A 22,110-nucleotide genomic window follows, 5' to 3' on the forward strand; every position below is an offset into this window, starting at 1 on the left:
ACCTTCATTCGCGGTGATGCGCCCTCTGCTGGATGTCCTTCGAGCGTGGGAAAAAAAAAAATCAGACAAGTTTCCAGGCTCGAGTTCATATAGGAAGAGTGGCCAAGTGCCAGAATAGGCGCATCTTCCAGATGTGCCTTTTCTGGGGTGGCTGGGGGCAGATGTTTTTAGCCAGGGGGGGCAAAAACCGTGGACCCTCTCCAGGCTATTAATATCTGCCCTCAGTCACTGGCTTTACTACTCTGGCGGAGAAAATTGCGCGGGAGCCCAAGCCAATTTTTTCCGCCATTTAACCCTTTAATTTAATAGCTAGAGTGCCCAAATTTTGCACATACACACTACTAACATTAGTAGTGTGGAATATGCAAAAAAAATGGGGATATGAGATGGTTTACTGTATGTAAACCATGTCTCATATCATGTCGGGTTTAGGAAGGAGATAGCAAAAGCCGGCAATTGAATTACCGGCTTTAAAGCTATCTAGCGCTGTATGAAATATTAATATATATACATATATGTGTCTCACTGATATATATATATATATATATATATATATATATACCTATTCTATGTGTACACATTTATTCTACCTATTCTATTGTAAGCGGTCAGTGTGATTTTACTGTACACCGCGCTGAATTGCCGGCTTTTCTATAGAAAACCGCTGCGTATTTCTCGCAAGTCACACTGCTGGTCCGTGTGTAATCCGTATTTTTCTGGCCCCCATAGACTTTCATTGGCGGATTTTTTCCGCAATACGGTGACAAACGCAGCATGCTGCGATTTTCTACGGCCGTAGAAGACCGTATAATACGGATCAGTAAAATACGGCTGATAGGAGCAGAGGCATAGAGAATTATTGTACCGTATGCAATCCGTATTTTCAGCACCCCTCTTACGTCCTTAAAACACGGTAGTGTGACGCCGGCCTAACAGGTTACTCTCGTTTCAGTGACCTGCTTCCTCTAATGAGATCTTCTACAAGCGCAGTTATTGTGTGGAACGGCGCCGCCCAGTAATAAGGTTCTGGTTACGATATGGGTGTCGGACCATCAATCTGCACATGCTCTGTCTCAAGCAATGATGGCACTGGCGAGAGATCTTGCTGGAAAAGAAGAATCGGAGACAGGAGGCAGGCCGCGAGCAGATCTAACAGTAATGTAACAGGGAGAGAGACAAGTGCACTGTCACACCCCGCTGCATCTGTAACTTATCTGCATAAGATTTCAACATTTGATTTCTCTAAACCAGATTTCTGCAAGCAAGGTGCAGATGAATTCAGCAGCACAGCGCCCTCTCGTACATAACAATATTTTTGGGTACTACATCCTGATGACAGTTTCTTTTTAGTTAAGACTAGAGAATAGTCGGGATAATACAAAGAAAATAAAGCAGCACACAGCCAGGAATTTCATGTCATATCTTCAGTTTATAAAAGATTAAATTGCAGTAAATTACAGAGTAAATTGCGTTATAATGCAGATCTAGAGGAGAGGGCATTTTGTGTGCAGCTTCTAAAGGTTCATGACTAATTAAAAAAATAATAAAAAAAGGGCTTAAAAACAGAAAGAGCAGCATAATAATGAGAAAATACAACATAAAAAATGGCTGCCAGAATTTCTCCTCTGTACCATTTAGTCTCCCATAGGAAACTGGCTGCCATTTACAGAAACAGATAAGACACAATCAACACCAATTAGGAGTCTGTCACCATTGCAATTGTGAAATATAAATACCAGAGTGAATGATTATTGCACATTGAATAGGATTCATCACAATACACAGAATCCTTATGACTGCTTATCCAATTAATGTAATTAAATGCCTGGATGTTAACCTACATGTTGTTAATAGAGGACCAGGGGCCCCTAAGTGCATCACCTGTGACCTCAGACCACCTTCTGCGAGGCTACGTAAAGGGTGCATCCTTTCCATCAGTTTGTGACTAGTATCTATCCGAAAATATTCTTAAATTATTTATTTTCTGATTAGTAACCTCAAACGATATAGTGATGACCATCATTAATCGCCATGTTTGTAAGAACTCCATGGAGATACTGTGTCACCGGTATGGTTAGCAGTGGCGGAGTAGGATTGGCGGCTCTATAAGCCCCCGAAATAGACGATATAACCCATTAGGACTTGACATAATGCTTTTTGTTGATCCCAAAAAGTTCTTATATCAACAAATCATGATACTAGAATGTCCTATATTATATTACAAAACACGGCTTTGGACACCTCCATGTCCCCTTTTCCTTCATACTTACCATGTCCTGTACAAATAATGTGTACAGCGTCATTAACGCCTCGGTTGGCTACATTGGGGTGCATAATTCTGCCTCAGGACAAAACAGAAAAACACCCAAACTGGAAGCAAGCACCCATCTTAGAAGTGATTTATGTAAACTTTGCCCCTTTCTTAACACAGACATGCCAAAAATTGCTGTTTTTTTTTTTTTTTAAGGTTGATACACAGTGGACATCCCTTTCTTTAATGCCCCAGGTAAAATAAAAAAATATCTCCCAGACCAGCACCTTTCCAGCAATGTGGGAGCTGTGCCTGCCAACAGTCATATGACCGCTGCAGTCTATCAGCGGCCACCGATGGGCTGCAGCCTTCACAGTTTATTCATATGAAACATTCCCATGACATTTCTGGAAGGACTCCGGGCCGGCAGATGAGTATGCATTTGATTATCTTACCTGGGGCACTTAAGCAGGGATGGTCCAGTAGGGAACAACCCATTTAATGACAATTCAGGACAGTCAATGCAAATGTGGGACGGTTGGCAATTCGGGTACGATAAGTAATTAACAAGCCATTTTGGTTTGCTGCAAACAAAAAAAAAAAAAGAAAATCTGTCTAATATCTGAACTATATACAATGTCTCCCATTTTGTTTGATCCCAAAGGTCTAGAAATTAGTTAAACGTTGCCTAAAATATACAACTTTAGAATTACTGCTTCACTCAAACTCTTGTACACATTTATTGCACTTAGAGGAGCTGGCGGCTGTTTTTCCACAAATGTGCTCAGCTGCGCACTCGTCTCCTACTAGATCTGCGAAAGTTTGGATTTGCAGTGGTGTCCTTTTTTTCAGTCCAATTCTCATCACTGACTGCACTGCGCTCCAGTCCCAATATGGGTACGGCTGTAGGGGCCATTGGCCAGACCAGTTCATCAGCCCACCCAGCAATGCCATGGCACTGGTTCCAATGGAGCTGGACACATTCCCCTCTATCGGTGGCCATGTCGGGAGAGGAAAACTATACAGTCAGTGTGCTATAAAATGGGGGACATTATATTACTGGTGGTATGTGCTGTTAGGAGCACATCTCGTAGAATACAGTGGCCAGCCCCTTTAATGGCTAGTGCTACATTTTCAGCAACCTTTGGACTCTGCCAAAACCTGGAGCAGAACCAGCAGATTCCAAAATAGTTTTTTTTCTCTATGGCACAATGACTAGACTGGTCCTTTTAGAAATAACAAATTACAGGCTCAGTTTGATAGACCGCAGATAACCTTGTATCTGGCAAGAAACGTTCTGGTTTGAGTAAATGGAGGAGATAAAACAACGGCTTAAGAAGATGAATTATGTCAAAGCTGAAAATTTAAAATACTCCTAAGATTATTAAGTTCAAACTGAAGGCACATTTTCAACCTCACTTGGCACAATCCATAATATAAAAAAAAGCTGAACCCCCCCTCTGATGATTGCACTGTTACAACTGGAAATGTCCATAGAGTAATGACGGCGCCATTAGGGCACAGCCACTTCCAGAAGGCGATTGTTTTTCCGCTTGCATGTGGGAATGTTACCATTCTTCTGGGTCCCCTGGATAAACTTCACACATACTTTGTCTTGCTTGAACTGCACTAAGAACCTACAAAAACAATGAAAGATCTCTGTAAGTGACCACAATCCTACAAAGTTGAAGAAGCTTGTCAACCATGTGCCAATGTGTGAGCAGGTCTATGGGCAGGTTACCAATACAAGTTGTTACCAATTTCGCTTAATCAATGGGACTTTGGGCACAGGAGGAGCATCAGTTTATGTTTAACGGAAGCGATCGTCAGAAAATGACCTTATGTTTAAATCTCTTTTTTGTGATGCATGTATAAAAAAAAAAAGGGCAAAGGGTTTTTTTTCATAACATGTTGTCTATAAACAAAAAAAATCGTTATCGCTGCAATTTTCACAATGGGGCATTTTTAAGCTCATACTTAATATCCTTTCAGGAAATTTTCAGCAATACTATCTTCAGAGTCAGATAATGCCTCTGTACACAGCTGATAAGATCCACAAATCACATTTGCGATGTCACAGCTGCCCCTGCTCCCCCCTGACTTTTGCACACACTCATCAGATGCTTCAATACAAAAGATGGGGTCGGAATCTGACCATTTTGGCTAATGTATGTGTTATTTCCTGAAACAAAAATAAAATTAGAGAGTCTATAAAAAGCCTGTTGCCAATGTGAAAATTGCAAGAGTATTTTTTTTTTAATTCACATTGTGTGCTATGATAAAAAATAAATAAATAAATAAATAAATAATTCGCTAAAAAAAAATTAAATCCTTTAACATCAAGTCTGTTTTAAAGAATAGGGAATTTCTTAAAATGTTTAATGGTGATTACACAGTGCTCACTGAACTACAGGTGCTTCTCACAAAATTAGAATATCATCAAAAAGTTAGTTTCAGTTCTTCAATACAAAAAGTGAAACTCATTATATAGAGTCATTACTAACAGAGTGATCTATTTCTAGTGTTAATTTCTGTTAATGTTGATGATTATGGCTTACAGCCAATGAAAACCCAAAAGTCATTATCTCAGTAAATTACAATAATTAACAAAACACACCTGCAAAAGCTTCCCAAGCATTTATAAAGGTCCCTTAGTCTGTTTCAGTAGGCTCCACAATCACAAGGAGGGTAAGCCACAAAAGGTCATTCCTAAAGAAGCTGACTGTTCACAGGGTGCTGTATACAAGCATATGAATGGAAAGTTGAGTGGAAGGAAGAAGTGTGGTAGAAGAAGGTGCACAAGCAACCGGGTTAAAAGCAGCCTTAAAAGGATTGTTAAGAAAAGGCAATTCAAAAATTCATTACATTTGGTCTACTTGAAGTACTGTATGTATTTCTGTTAATGTTGATGATTATGGCTTACAGCCAATGAAAACCCAAAAGTCATTATCTCAGTAAATTAGAATGGTTTATAACACTAGCTTGAAAATGATTTTAAAATCCGAAATGTTGGCGTACTGAAGTGTATGTTCAGTAAATGCACTCAATACTTGGTGGGGGCTCCTTTTGCATCAATTACTGCATCAATTCTGCATGGCATGTAGGCAATCAGCCTGTGGCACTGCTGAGGTGTTATGGAAGCCCAGGTTGCTTTGATAGCAGCCTTCAGCTCATCTGCATTGCTGGGTCTTGTGTCATCTTCCTCTTGACAATAACCCATAGATTTTTTATGAGGTTAGGGTCAGGTGAGTTTGATGGCCAATCAAGCACAGTGATACTGTTGTTTTTAAACCAGGTATTGGCACTTTTGGCAGTCTGGACAGGTGCCAAGTCCTGCTGGAGAATGAAATTTCCATCTCAAAAAAAGCTCGTCAGCAGAGGGAAGCATAAAGTGCTCTAAAATTTCCTGGTAGACGGCTGCGCTGACTCTGGTCTTGATAAAATACAGTGGACCTACACCAGCAGATGACATGGCTCCCCAAACCATCACTGATTGTGGAAACTTCACACTAGCCCTCAAGCAGCTTGGATTGTGGCCTCTCCACTCTACCTCCAGTCTCTGGGACCTTGATTTCAAAATGAAATGCAAAATTTACTTTCATCTGAAAACAACACCTTGGACCACTGAGCAACAGTCCAGTTCTTTTGCTCCTTGGCCCAGGTGAGACGCTTCTGGCGTTGTCTATTGGTCATGAGTGGCTTGACACAAGGAATGCGACACTTGTAGCCCATGTCTTGGATACGTTGGTGCGTGGTTGCTCTTGAAACAATGACTCCAGCAGCAGTCCACTCCTTGTGAATCTCCCCAAAATTTTCGAATGGGCTTTTCTTAACAATCCTTTCAAAGATGTGGTTATCCTGATTGCTTGAGCACCTATTTCTACCACACTTTCCTTCCACTCAACTTTCCATTAATTTGCTTAGATACAGCACTCTGAACAGCCAGCTTCATTAGCAATGACCTTTTGTGGCTTACCCTCCTTGTGGAGTGTGTCAATGACTACATTCTGAACATCTGTCAAGTCAGCAGTCTTCCCCATGATTGTGGAGCCTACTGAAACAGACTAAGGGACCTTTTTAAATGCTTAGGAAGCTTTTGCAGGTGTTTTTTTGTTAATTATTCTAACTTACTGAGATAATGACTTTTGGGTTTTCATTAGCTGTAAGCCATAATCATCAACATTAACAGAAATAAACACTTGAAATAGATCACTCTGTAATGACTCTATATAATGTGTTTCACTTTTTGTATTGAAGAACTGACATTAACTTTTTGATGATATTCTAATTTTGTGAGAAGCACTGAAAAAGTTCAGTTTGTCTGATTTTTCTCTTTATTGGTATATTTTTGAGTAAAATCTAAATTGTTCTTTGATTTTATAAACTTCTGACATGTCTCCGAATTTCATAACCAAAAAAGAAAACTGGAGTACATATCCGAAATAGTATAAAAGAGTATACGTTTATTACATATTATATCAAAGGCAAAAAATGGAAACAGACTAAGGGACCTTTTTTAAAAGCTCACAAAGCCTTTTCAGGTGTTTTTGTTAATTATTCAATTATTCTAATTTACGGATAATGACTTTGGGGTTTTCATTGGCTGTAAGCCATAATCATCCACATTAACAGAAATAAACACTTGAAATAGATCACTCTCTTTGTAACAACTCTATATAGTATACGAGTTTCACATTTTGTATTGAAGAACTGAAATAAATTAACTTTTTGATAATATTCTAATTGTGTGAGAAGCTCCTGTATATGAGGCATCCCTGTAATGCATGGGTGCATGGTTCCTGTACTCTGATATAAATGAGTGCTAAAGAGGAATCCCCCAATATATGCATGTATCGTATGTACAAAAAAATGATCACAATACAAAGCAGAGAGGTAACATTCATTTTTGAAAAGTCAGTTATATGAGAGAGTGGATTTCTTGAATGCTTTGTGATCATCATCATTTATGTCACTTTCTTAATTTTTTAGAGGATAATGTTTTCTGTACATTACAGTACTGTACAAATCCTTAAAAGAGACTTTCAATGCCGGCTTAATCTTAAATTCTTATAACATGGGTTGTAACTGAAGAACAGCATATGGCAAGTAATGCAAACCAGTGGTGTACTGCCAATAGCAGCAGGCCACCGGGCCCCCACCCTTAGCATCACACGGTCAAATGTATCGGCATCCTGTATGCCGATACAGTTTAAACCAATGATGGGGGGACCATCAGCTGATGCTCTCTCCTTCATTCCTCGTCTCCATGCAGGGGATGCGATGGCGTCACTACATGGTGCCCGCTGTGCTGAGGTTTGCGGCTCTTCAGAATGCTCACTGCAGCGACCAAAGCAGTGGGGGATTGAGGAGAAGAGGAAAGTATTGTATTTTTTATTTTTTTTTATTTTGGTGACCATCATACTATATGGAAGGCTAAGGGGAGTGCAGTATAGTGTATTGAGGACTATGAGGAGTGCAGTATACTGTATGGAGGACTACTGGGTGTGCATTATACTATATGGAGGACTTTTGGGTGTGTATCATACTATATGGAAGACTATGGGATGCATCATACTACATGGAAGCATATGTGAGGCCCATTATACTATTTGGAGGGCTATGTGCAAGTCCTTATACTTTATAGAGGGGTCTATGTGTGTCTATAATACTGTATGCAAGCAGTTACAGTGTAAAGGTTTGTGTGGAGTCCATCATATTGTGTCAAAGGCTATGTGGGGATGATTACACTGTTTGGAGGGATAGTGTGGGCCATTAGACAATGTGGAGAGGTGTGGGGCCTTTATACTGTATGTAGGGCTGTTTGGGGTCACAGTTGGGGAATTATACCGTGTTAGGGTAACCATTCTTTTCTGGGGGAGTTAAAGTAGGGTACAGAAGGGTCATCATACTATGCATGTGGAGGATACTGTGGAAGAATTCACTGTGGGGGTATCAGTGTTTGTGGGTCACTTTTTTGCATCATACTTTATAGGTGCACGGAAAGGGGAATCCAGGGCTTCAAGACAAGAGGAGAAAAATTACTTTGTAAAGGTTGCAAAGTTATGAGATCTGCTCTTCTGTGACCTTGTCGAATATTATTATTAGTTGGGAGGGGGGACCTAACTAGGACTTCCCCATGATTTCTATGCACACCTCTGATGAAAACCATTCCTTACCTTCTTATGCAGATCAATTGCATGCAGCAACTGTGTAAGAGTGAACAAACATAATTCTACTGGTATACTACTGACAAATATTTTGCACCATCATAAAAACAAGCCATACATTTTAGATGGGTACTGCTTCACTTTCCGATGCCAATAGGTGCTCAATGTATAAAATACTAACAGTGGCAGTAATATTACTTTTAGGAAGAAAGCAGTCTTGGCCATTAAAATGTTTTAGTCTTAAATCTTCAGATTAAGGGCAGTTATTTTGATCATTCAGATGTAAGAAGGGATAGAAGTAGTGATGGGGTTGCAAACATACCATGCTTCCACGAAACTTCAGTTTCCGTGGTTGTATCCCGCATGTATGGACAGGCGTGATGCTTATCTTTCTGCGGCCCTATACCCTCGACTACTAGGGACCAACTGCACAGACCAACTACTACACAGAATGCATACAATAGGATCTACAATTAGAGATGTGCTCCGGAGACATTCTGATGGGACAGAGTGACCTCAGTTTGTTTTTAATAAGTTTTTTTTTTATTATTATTATTTTCTAGGGATTGCTCAATCAGACTTTCAGGCGCCCATATGCTGTATGACTGCATAAATAAGGCCAAGATTTCAATCAAGATCAGATGGGAAAATAAAGCTTTGATAACCCACCCTTTCAATATGATCATTCTTTGTAGTCAACCTTGACTGAATTTAGTCTCCTGAACATGTTCCATATCACAATTTTAATACACCATGGACACATACTCATCTGCAATCTCTATGATAATCTTTTGCTTTGTCTGCATCAGGGTAGTTCGGTAAAGCTTGGTAGCCATCTCTATGAGATGATCATTGCTGAAGAGGAAATCACCCTTGGAAGCCGCAGCAGAACCCTTGGTGTAGAAAGATGGAAAACAGTCAATTCAGAAATAGTTTTTAATGGTAATTTGCAATATTACATAAGATTATAAATGTTGGAAGTCTGATGAGCCAACACTGAGCCGAGCTTTTGCTGCGCCAGCACTTTAACAACCTCAGAAATCCCCATCTGCGTGTAACGTTATAAAAGCCACGTTTCATATTACATAATGACCCAGTAACCCAGCTCATACTAGAAGATGTGTAACAATCTCAACTCTTCACACATTTGGGTGATGTACATTCAATTATTAAAATACATATACCAGGCAGTATAAGAATTAGAGTACATCCTGGTAACTTAAAAAAAAAAGAAGAAGACATCAATCATTGACAATTCACTGTGTCAGCACGACACATTTTTACACAAAGGAAGCATGGTTGTGACACCCCAGGAGTTCGGTTGTCACAGTGGTATTGCCTTCCTCACAGGGAGGGTGATGTCATGCTTGGAAGCGACGAGGATCCCTTTAACAGGTAACGAGTACATACAACACTGTTCTGACTCCAGGCCAGAAGGCGGATCTCAAGACCCGGATTCAGGGGAACTTCCCTACATATATTCTGGCTGGAGGCGGAGTTAAGTAGTCTGTCAGAGAGGTGTGAGGAGTGGAAAGCTGGGGCCGTGCAGAGACGAGGTTCTGCAGCTCCTGGAAAGAGAAGAGAGAGACAGAGCAGTCTGTAGAAGACTGAAGAGAGAGGGAGCAAATGAGAAATGAAGAGCTGGATGGGAGCTGCGACTGAGCTCCCTCCACGCTGAAGAGCAGAATACCGGAGGCTGGAATTCTGAGGTTGTGGGTGTAACTGTATGCCCTACAACAGAAACCGCTGGGCAGGAAATTTCAAGTCACCTGTCCACCTTTACATCTGAAGGCACAGCAGCATAAAGAGCCCGGAGTTGCCGCAAGTACAGACACCTATGAAAAGGCTTGAGTTGCCTGCCATACGGACTACTGTCCTGCTAGAGAGGACCTTGTAAGAAGCCTTAGGCAGCAAGGGACTAAGACACAGCACAGTAAGGAAGGCTTCCAACCCCACCTGGCTAGGGGGATTCTGAATCCCTTCCAAGCTGTCCGGACCTCACCAGCACCTGTGATCCATACCCTGGACGGTGGCTGCATTATACCAGTGAAAGGTAAAGAGACTGCAACATTGTGTCCTCTCATTCTTTCCTGCCCTTCACCATCTACCATCTTTACCTACTACACCGGGAGCCCTGGGGACTAAGCATCACCTGTGGGAAGCCATACCATCTCTGTTGCAATATCATCATCCCCAGTGGACCCCTTTAAGCAGCATCTGTCATCCCTGACTGAATACCACAGGTGGCGTTACAAACATTCATTATTCACAACGACCCCTTTAAAGATCTCTCGTTTAACTTGGATGCCCAGGGCCACGGACCGGGTCACTGCCACCGTGACCACCCCTTTAATGACGACCGGACCCGGCCCGAGTACCCCACGGTCCTAGCGGGTGCTCCATGGTCATTGCATGGCACAGCAGCTTTTTCAAGAGCAGAACCTTCTGTATCATTGACAGTTAGCAGCCACAACTATGGATCTTTAGAATGAAACATGTAGGCCGGGTACTACATAAAACCAACTTGACCTACTAATAGGGAGCTGGCTGCCCGCTGTATGACAAGATAGATGCAGGCCCCAGAAGTGGGATTCACATCTATTTGAAATTTACGACATAGCCACAAATGTACAAGATGGGACAAATCCATTAAAGGACACAGATATTTAAGTCATGGTAAAAAAAAGGTTTTAGCTTAAAAGCCAAAAATGTTTTAAAGACTTATTCCAATAGATAGAGCAGCATCCACAACCACAGTCCCAAAGATTGAAGTTTAGGACAGAAGTTTTAGAACGGTTCCCCTACAGTCCTCTTCTTAAAGGGAACCTGTCACCTGAATTTGGCGGGACAGGTTTGTGGTCATATGGGCGGGGTTTTCGGGTGTTTGATTCACCCTTTCCTTACCCGCTGGCTGCATGCTGGCCGCAATATTGGGTTGAAGTTCATGCTGTGTCCTCCGAAGTACACACCTGCGCAAGGCAATCTTGCCTTGTGCAGGCATGTAATTCAGAGGACACAGCATGAACTTCAACCCAATATTGCGGCCAGCATGCAGCCAGCGGGTAAGGAAAGGGTGAATCAAACACCCGAAAACCCCGCCCATATGACCGCAAACCTGTCCGGCCAAATTCAGGTGACAGGTTCCCTTTAAGATTCAATTCAATAAACTTTTGAAGAAGCCAGAAACCTTCTTTTCAACTTTTCAATGTACAGGTCACTGCACAGAGTATTCATGTAGTAGAGATTTCCAACAAATGGGTTCATTGAAATGTCATCGTTTAGATATATAGAGATATATATATATATATATATATATATATATATATATATATATATATATATATATACACACATACATATACACACACATATACATATATATATTTATATTGTTTTAAGAGAATATATCTCCAAGTTGAAACAAAATGACAGAGTAATGCAGGACAGACATACCTCTTTGAGATGGAGTGCAAAGAAGCCGTCATTTTGAGAACTCATGCTCACTTTGGTGACATCTCCCAGAGGAACTTCCAGCTTAATCTGACCGGACTTGTGGTCAGCAATAATGACATTACTCTTTGTCAACAAGAAAATTCTGGTTGCTCCCTGAGGAATTGAAGGAATGCTTAGTTGACTTGAGGCAAATCTACTATCCCACTAAAATGTATCTTTACCAAGACTACGTGCAAGACATTGAGAAGTAATAGATTACGGTACATTTTTTTTATAGCAAGCAACAACATCTTTAGCTCTTCTCATATTAAAGAAGGGTCAAACTTGTTTTATGAAATAATTGGACATTTTGATGTACTGCAAAATTTTTCATAAAGGTTATATTCAAAACCTCATGTTCAAAATTGTCTAGTGGAGGTCTAGAGGGGACATGTTTGTGATACAAATGGTTATTGCTCGCAGAAGCCAACCAGTGGCTTATAAGCTGTTGCAAAATTACAACTCTGAATGCTCAGAAAGGCCGTGGTCACACTTTCGAGTGCAATGCGAGAAACTGGCGCGAGTCTCTCACCTGAATACCTGGCACTGCCGCCAGCACTCGGGACCGGAGTGTGCGGCTGCATGTATTTCTATGCAGCTGAATGCTCCAGTCCCGAGAGCCGGCGGAAGTGCCGGGTATTGAGGCGAGACACTAGCACCAGTTTCTCGCATTGCAGTCGAAAGTGTGACCCCGGCCAAATGGATCTAAGGGGTAAGAATTCTCCAAGGGAAGAATGACATGGCAGGTCTGGCACGCAAGTATGAAGAGACTTGGGCTGTGTGCACACACGCTGCAAAAATGCACTATTTCCGCACGGAAATGGGCCAAAAATGCTATGGAATAATTATGCAAGCAATGATAATCCTGAAGTGTTGTGTACTTGATCAGTAATTTTCCTTGAGTATTTGCCGTGCATTTTTTTCTGCAGCATGTCAATTCTTTGTGCATTTCTGCAGCGTCTCTCACCCATTGACTTCAATTGAGTCATTCAAATCCGAAGCAAAAACGCAGGTGTAAAAATGTTTGCGGAATTGCTGCGGATTTGCTGAGTTTTCATCTGTGTTTTACCGGCTTCCTTTGGGGTTTCCCATGCTGTCAGACAGCATGGAAAACACCGTGCAGTGGTTCTTATCGGCGGTAACGCTACCGCCGGTAGGACCGTCGGCCAGAGTGGTGCGGGGGTCATGCTGTCAGATGTCAGCTTGACCCCGCAGCTGTGACTGACCCACGGTAACGCTACTGCCGGTAAAACTGTCAGTCAGAGCTCTGCGAGGTCATGCTGTTAGATGTTAGCATGACCCCGCTAAACTCCTGTGACCTGCAGCAGTGACCTGCTGTAAAAAGCTTACCGCAGGACAGCAGGTGTGGGCTGATGAGACTACTGCTCCCATCGGGCTATGTCTGTTAACAGTGACAGTAGCTGCCACTGATGGGAGACGTATCATCAGCTGGCGCCTGTACCCACAGCTAAAAAATAAAAAAGTAAAATAATTACATACACATTCAAATAAAAACCCATTATAGTCACCTAACACCAAATCCCCGATGCCCTCGACTCAGAAAAAAATGTAAAATAATAAACCACCATATACTCACCTGACTGCCGTAGTCCACATAATCCCGAGTGTCCCACGGTGATGTCACATGTAAAACCGTCACATCTGGATATGTGACCACTCTACCCAGCTGCCGGCGATACACTGACAGACGATAATCACTCCCGCAGTGTATCACTGAGCTGCCGTGAAAGAGCTGATCAGCTTCAGTGCTCTCACTTATGGCACTGCTGCGTGAAAACTTTCTCATGCCACGCAGCAGTGGTGCCGTAAGGGATATCACCGGAGCTGATCAGCTGATGAACGCCAGTGAAAGCTCCCACGGCAGCTCAGTGATACAATGTGTGAGTGATTACCTACTGTCAGCGTATCACCGGCTGTCTCAGAGCAGTGAAGGCTCTCAAAGTGATCAGGATCGTCGTGGGACATTATGGATTATCTTCTCTGTGGAGAGATGAGGAATATTGTGGTTTATTATATTTTTGTTGCAGGAGACGTTGGCGTCTGTGGATTAGGCGTTCAGTGAGTATGGTTTAATTAAGATTCATTAAAGATGTGTGTGTCATTATTTTATATAAAGGACTTTATTCTGGGTGTCTGTATTTTTATATAATATCACTATGGGGTTAGTCATGGGGGTGTCTTATAGATGCCTCTCCATTACTAACCTGTGGGCTTGTTGTCACCTGACAATACAAAGGTGACATTAATCCCACAGAGCTGATATTTTTAGTATGGGAGGGGCCAATATCCATGGCCCCTTCCAAGGCTATTAATATCAGCCCGCAGCTGTCTGCCTAGCGTTTGCTGGTTGGATTTTATAGGGGGACCCTATGTCAATTTTTCTCTGGGGTCCCACTGTCAACTAGCCAGTAAAGGCTAAGCAAAAAGCCATGAGCTGATATTAATAGCCTGGGAACCTTTACGGCTATTGGCTCCTTCCCAGAATATTAACATCAGCCCTCATGAGTCGGCTTTCCCTTTGCTGGTTATTAAAATTACGCAGGAGCCCACGCAATTTTTTTTTAAATTTGTCTTTTCGCTTTAAAATTAACAGTTTCTGTCGCTTAGGGCTAGGTGTCAATTACAGCTGCTAACACCAAGCCCTAATCCCATTACCCTGATGCCACTGCATCAGCATGAAAAAAGGTGGTGTTGTAGCAAGAAATTACATCACAAAACTTTAAAAAAAAATATCTTTATTTAGCTCAAAAAAGCCTTCATTGCTGTACAAAAAACGCACACCAAAAATGCACGTGTTTACTGTAGCGTTTTTCCTGCCAAGAGATGCAAAAACCTTGCAGAAATTTCTGCAAGCCAATACTCAGCATGCGCACATAGCCTTAAACACGGTCATGCTAGGAGTTGTATATTCATGACACTTGGAGATCTTCAGACTGGAAACCAGAAATCTTTTATGTAAAGCTGTGTTATAGATGTAGACAAATTTGCATTCGTAATGTACAACTGTATGTTTTGGATTTTCTATGGGAACACAACTGTGTTTTTTTCCATTCCATCAATATGAATTGAAAAAAAAAAAACAACTGAAAAACATACTGTAAGGCTAAGTTCACATTAGCGTTCGGGGGCTTTGAAGAAGGCTGCGTCCGTTCTGTGCAAAGCCCCGCCTTCTTCAGCATGCGTCCTGCATACCTATCTTTAACAATGGGTATGCGGGACATGCGGATGTGTTGTATTGATGCGCCCGTTGACCGCACGGGAACGCAACAAGTTGCACTTTGTGCGGACGGCATACATCCGCATACATCCACATGTCCTGCATACCCAATATGAAAGATAGGTACGCGGGACACATGCAGAAGTAGGCGGGGCTTAGCGGAGGAAGTATGCAGCCCTCCACGCAAGTGTGAACCCGGCCTCACATGGAGTATTCTTCACCAAAACTATTGTATTTGTGTCATACAGCAGAAGAAAGAAAAACTCTGATTTCAGCAGTTTATCCTCTGTGAGAACAAAGGACCTGGCATGTAAAATTCAACCAAGAGTTCTCCTCTGAGAACTGAAGGGAGGGAAGACTTGGACCACCACAATACATGTTCGATAGTCTGTCCATAGCAACAAAATAAACAGGCTAAAACAATTTGCCTCTAACGGTTATGAACAACTTGAAGGCTATCAAAGTGTTAGTATGAGAGTTTGGCCGGTGTCATACTTGTGTGTGCAATGTGAGAAACTGCCGCCGGCACTCGGGACCGGAGTGTGTGGCTGTATGTGCTTCTATGCAGCTGAACGCTCCAGTCCGAAATGCCGGCGGCAGTGCCGGGTATTGATACTAGAGACTCGCGGGAGTTTCTCGCATTGCACTCGCCAAGTGTGACACCGGTTTAGTGGAAAACGTCCTCTAGAAAATAGCCACGATTCATGGTTATACTATATGAATCACAAGGCAGTTTAAGTTCATGGTAATAACAAAGCAAATGGAAATTTGGGTCATGAAAAATGACAGCTTCCTTGCTCCAAAAATGGAAGAGAGAAAGCTGTGCACCCGCAAATATAATGGTATTTATTGTAAACTTTTTTTTTTTTATTATTATCGTGAAACATTTAGAGAAGCAATCTCTGGTGGAAATGTTATTTAAACAGACTAATCCCAAATATCTTACCTTTCCGTTGGCTCGGTTGACTTTACTCACACAGTCAGCTATTATTATTTTATCTTCAATGGCATCACTTAATTTCTTATATTTAGGACTTTTGCTGATTTCTAAATAATCCCCTTGGAATTGCTGCCCAACACTGAAATAAGATCATACAGATTAGTTGATCATGTACTAACATACATAAGGTAAAGCAGGAGTTTACTGACTCGTGGTGTTATTGTAAGGGTTATCCACTTTCCATAGAACTATTGCTAGCAAATCAGCTTAAAAGGGTGCTGATCGCTTAATGCAATGGCAGCTATATGGTGCTGATGGGTGAAGGTCCAGGTCCCAAGACTCCCACCAATTAATCAAAACAGAGCTCTGAAGGGCACGGAGTCATTAGTGAATACATGGGACCTTTGTCTCAGAACCCGGACCTCCATTGATCATCAAATAATAGCACCTATAATAAAAAAGATATTGTATTAAATGAGGAGTACCTTTTAAAGAGGATGTCCAGAATTAGAAAAACCTCAATGGCTTTCCTTCCAACACAACCCCAACCTCGACATTGGATTGTGTCTGGTATTTTAAATTTTAACTCAAAACTTTAAAAATAACATTTTGCAGTCCATCTTGAGTCACTGGTAGGTAAACCTTTTATAAGTACAGTAATTTGCTGTCAGCATGCCACTGCCGGGGTTCGTTTGCAGTTTATTGCATTAGACAGCAAGATCTCCATGATTCTGGGGATATCAAGCAGTGCCAGTCAATATATTAGAAAAGGTTTGGTACTGTGAAGCAAGATGGACAACAGAGGCCTACAGAGGACAATGCCCACTGGTCCTGCAGAATAGGTTTAAACAGAGGTCAGTGATAATTTGTGTAAATTGCAAAATTGATATCAGCATTCTATGACACTCATGAAACTTACGATTAAATCAAATATTGGGTCCGATTTACTATGACTTGTAGAAGGTGCAGGGAGATCTGTACCCAATCATGAAAATCATCTGAGAACATGCCATCAATCCCATGCCAAAGCTTCTCTGGTCCCCTATATGTCGATGTCGGAGTCTGGATGCAGTTGACGCACCACATCATCACTATCAGTTAAACAGTCATGGGAGCAGAAAAGTGTTGGCATGATAGGCAATGGCTATTTTTGGTACCATAGACCAGCATTAGAGTAAAATTGTTCAGGTAATTCCCAAATATTGTTCTTTTCATAAATCAGTAGTACAAGTGAGCACATGAAATTTTTAAATATCTTTATTGGGGTAATGTGGCATTTTCATTACTTTCCAGCAGCTTATAGTTATCACCTACACGTTCTCTGTAAATGTTTACTACTGATAGCTGAATGTTTTATAGCAGAACTTTTGCTGACCTTTATTGTTCTACTACTATAGTTCTGCTACTCACCAGAACTGTCACTTAAGGAGAGCCCGCCAGCAGGAAGTTCAACTGGATGTGCATCCTCAGATGCACATCCAGTTAAAGCATATTGTGAAGCACAGACATCGAGTCCGCTTGCCACAATAGACGTTGTCGGCCAATCGGCGGCCAGCAGCAGACGATGGCATGCATGTGACAGAGCATAGCAGTGACGTCACAATTTCATTATACTTTATGTATGACCATGGGGTGCATTATACTTTATGAAAGACTATGGGCTGTGCATTATACTATAGGAAGGATGCATTATACTGTATGGAGGAGTATGGGGAGTTCACGAGACGTCTTTTTTGGAGCCCCATGACTTCTATGTTCACCCCTGGTGAGTATAATGGTTTATTTTTTTTTATGTACATTGCAGAATAGGGGACATTTACCAGGATGGGTGATATATATATACCAGGATGAGGTCCAGGATAAGGGACACATAGCAGAAGGGAGGACACATTTATATGTATAATTTATTCAGGATGGGAAGGGGCCCCAGTTCAAATCTTGCACCGGGGCCCATCAGGCTTTAGTTACGCCACTGGTTTCACAAACAACTTTTATTAACATTTAGGCTCTTTGAATTTGGTTGGGCTGTCTGATCCATTAACGATGGCTGCTTAGCTACTATGGGTCATTGGATCATGTAAATAAAGCTTTAGAGTGGACAAGATGTTGGAACTCAGCACCACAATCTAAGCCTAGATCATTTAGAACACAAGTTCTGTATAGATGTAAAAAGGTTTTAGATGAGCATTGAGAACTCTCTTATAAAGATACTTAAAAAGAAAAATTACCTGGCAGGGTACAAAGACTTCTTCTCCTTGAAGAGTTCACTTGCTTCCAGTTTTTCATCGTAAATAAACTTTTTCTGTTCTGTAAATTGATCCCTGTACTTTTTGCACTAGGAAAAAAAAAAAGATATTGTAAAACATTCTGACAAAGATCTCCCAAATCCCCATAATTCCATACCTTTGTTGCTTCCAATTTCTACTATATTATTCTCTTTAAAAAATTTGTCTTATAAGTACTTTTTTTTTTTTATTACAAAGTAACCAAAAATCTAATAAAATCATTACGACTACAAACTGATGAAATAGCGGTGATCATTCTACTAAAGCAGTGCAGATTGCAGTATGGTATCACTCCTTCGTGGCTGCTTGTTTTTGCGATGAACAGATTTTACATGACATTTTTTCCTTCTCTGGGTTCTTTTACAGAGGCGCACAATGATAAAAGGTCCAGAGCAGAGCGGCCAAGTGCCTACAAGTCGACAATACTCTGCTGACCCAATAATGGCAGAGTTACAAATAGTGTTCATTATCAATATCAGCACAAACCTTGTGCATGGAGAGCTTAAATGCATGGATTTCCATAGCGGAGCTGCTGCATGCAAGCCTTATGCCACATGTCAGAAGGAGCGGTGTAAAATACGCCACATTTGTACTCTGAAGCAGTGGAAACATGTTTTGCGGCAAGGTGAGTCACACTTGTTTATCTGACTGTCTGATGGATGAATCAGAGTTTGGCATATGCCAGGAGAACGTTACCCGTCCTATTGCGTCAGATGTTTCATTTGGTGGCGCCAACGCTATGGGGTTCATTTTAAGGGGCTGGCCTAGGCCCCTTAGTTCCAGGTAATTAAATATTAATGCTTTAGCATAAGACATTTTGGTCAATTGTAGCTTCCAGCTTTTTGGGAAGGACATTTTGTGTTCTGGCATGACTGTGCCCCAGAGCGCAAAGCAAGGTCTTCAAGGGCTCCGTAGGGCAAATCTTGTGTGGAAGATCATCAGTGGCCGAATAGAGTCCTGATCCCAACCCCATCCAGCACCTTTTGGATAAACTAGAAAGGAGATTGTGAACCAGGCCTTCTCATCCAACATCAGTGTCTGATGTCATAAATGCTCCTCAGTATGAATTGGTAATTATTCCCACAGACACAATGGAGAATCTAGTAGAAAATGTGGCCAGGAGACTAGAAGCTGTTAAAGCTACAAAGGGGGTAACAAACTCCATTTTAATGTCTATGGATTAATAATGTTTTTACCTTTAAAAAGGCCATCCCCAAATCACAGGCCATCACTTGTATAATGTTTGATCTTCTACAATGCAGATTTTATAAAGTGTAGATTAATGCATTTTGACTACAATATGTGACCTCTCGCAAAATCACATTGTAATAAATGCCGTAAGTTCTTATGAAACCGCAGCACTAAGCCATAGCAGTTATAGCCGGCATTTTATACAGATTCATCAACCCCCCTAGAAATCTGTGGAAAATAATATTCAGTTGCAAGACCAATGGAGTATCTCCATTAAAATGTTTGCAAATACATGCATAATGGGTGGATCATAAGCGGGCACTTGGTCTGATCTGGGAGTTGTGGCACAGACCTCTCCACTAATAAACATCAATTAGAACATCTTATAACTGGCATAAAACCCATCCGTCTCCTCAAAGTGGATCTGGAACAAAAAGACCTGGAACTTTGTAACTCAAGATCATAAAAGCTATAGAAATCTTTCAATTGGTTCCAAAAAAAAATCAAAATGTCGAGCCAAAAATTAAAATAAGGCAGTCAATTTGAATAGCCTCTACCCCCTATGCCAAGACCTTCACTGGCTTCCTATCGTCCAGAGACTCCAGTTCAATACTCTAACTATGACGTACAAATCCATCCACAACCTGTCTCCTCCATACATCTGACATGGTCTCCCGGTACTTACCTACACGCAACCTCCGGTCCTCCCAAGATCTCCTTCTCTGCTCCCCTCTCGTCTCTTCTTCCCACAACCGCATTCAAGACTTCTCCCGTGCTTCCCCAATACTCTGGGACTCTCTACCCCAACACATCAGACTCTTGCCTACCATAGAAAACTTCAAAAAGAACCTGAAGACTCACCTCTTCCGACAAGCCTACAGCCTACAGTGATCCTCAACCTACTGATCTGCCGCACAACCAGCTCTACCCTCTCATAGTGTATCCTCACCCGTCCCCTGCAGAATGTGAGCCCTCGCGGGCAGGGTCCTCCCTCCTTATGTACCTATGTGCCTTGTTTTTTGCTCATGTTTAATGTATTTGTCTATATTTGCCCCTTTTTCACATGTAAAAGGGCAGCACGGTGGCGCAGTGGTTAGCACAGCAGCCTTGCAGCGCTGGAGTCCTGGGTTCAAGCCCCACTAAGGACAACATCTGAGTTTGTATGTTCTCCCCGTGTTCGCGTGGGTTTCCTCCGGGCACTCCGGTTTCCTCCCACATTCCAAAGACATACTGATAGGGAATTTAGATTGTGAGCCCCATCGGGGACAGCGATGATAATGTGTGCAAAAGTGTAAAGCGCTGCGGAATATGTTAGCGCTATATAAAAATAAAGATTATTATTATTATTATTATTATGTAAAGAGCCATGGAATAAATGGCGCTATAAAAAATGTATAACAACAAAAATAATAATAATAGATAAAGCAATTCCTTACAGATAAAAATCAGAAAGAGTAAATTCCTGTGTTCATACCAAAAATAAAAAATAAAATGCAGCTATCACTATTTGGCGGCAAAAGGAGCAGGTCACCAAGTCCCAGAATCGGGTCTGTATTATGGACCTACGTCTCATGGATCCATAAGAAGGCGCCCATAGAAACGTATGGGTTCGTACTGTTCCTCTATTTTCATACAGTGGCACAAGGCAGTCTTATCAGTGCAAACCATACTTCAGAGGTTTACTCCACTGTAATACTGTTCTCATTAAAAGGGTATGCCCAGCTCAGACCTTTATGGCCGAGATTGAAGTCTGTACGCAGCGGGCAGAAGTGGTAGGATTAGACGGTAGGATTAGATAAACCAGCAGGGCGATATACGCAGTTTTGTAACTTTCATTCACTTCTATAGGAGTACCATAAAAAGGAGGAGGAATGACTAAGCATACGGCAACAGAACGATTCTGTCACAGAGTGGGCTGTATGTCTGTAACAAAAATGACGCAGGTGTGCTTGTGTTCAGTGTGGTTTATGTTGGGCACCATCCATACTATGCGCACGAAACCCCAAGACTACATGGAAGGATGAAAACTGAAAGCTTTAGACAGAACATGGTGAATTAGTCCCAGACAAGAAGGTTAGTGCTTTAGTACTCTTATTACATCATTACGAAAAAATTGTGGAACAGATCTGAAAGCCATTATTTTCAGTACCACAGATAGATTACAATCCAATGTAGACGCAACATGTGAACACATCCCAACACGTTCTGTGACTGCACATGGACAATGATAGATTCATGAAAAGCACCATTTGCGAGGAAGCTGCTGGCTTATTACAACAAGCTGCATTCATTATATAAGTTCACGTCAGCTGTAAGAGAAAGCCAGCTTATAATCGCTGCAGGAATGGAATGTCACCATTTCCTCCATAAACAAATTTATATCCATCCCCCATTTAAACGGAGCAGCAATTATTGAGAAGTGAAGCAGAACAATATCGGGATCCCAGGCTAATATCTAAGGGTTCCTGCACACACTTTCTTCTTGCATTTTAAAACGATTGTAAAAAAGCACCATGGGGGCGATTTATCAAAGCTTTCTCACCACA

The 22,110-nt window shown here is 41.6% G+C and overlaps 1 protein-coding gene across 4 annotated transcripts in view; it reads right to left on the reverse strand.

Annotated features, from left to right (window-relative positions):
* Positions 1-1,409: 1,409 nt before the first annotated feature.
* Positions 1,410-22,110, reverse strand: part of MYO1B (myosin IB) — a 274,243-nt gene continuing 253,542 nt past the window's right edge. For all 4 annotated transcript variants that reach the window (XM_069733898.1, XM_069733902.1, XM_069733899.1 and 1 more), the window contains 5 exons: positions 18,317-18,423; positions 16,095-16,227; positions 11,872-12,024; positions 9,184-9,311; positions 1,410-3,888 (listed from right to left, as the gene is read on the reverse strand). In XM_069733898.1, the coding sequence (XP_069589999.1) occupies positions 3,765-3,888; positions 9,184-9,311; positions 11,872-12,024; positions 16,095-16,227; positions 18,317-18,423 (645 nt within the window). In that variant the 3' untranslated portion in view covers positions 1,410-3,764. The remainder of the gene's footprint in view (positions 3,889-9,183; positions 9,312-11,871; positions 12,025-16,094; positions 16,228-18,316; positions 18,424-22,110) is intronic.

Source organism: Ranitomeya imitator, chromosome 7, assembly GCF_032444005.1.
Source record: "Ranitomeya imitator isolate aRanImi1 chromosome 7, aRanImi1.pri, whole genome shotgun sequence".
Taxonomy (NCBI): Eukaryota; Metazoa; Chordata; class Amphibia; order Anura; family Dendrobatidae; genus Ranitomeya; species Ranitomeya imitator.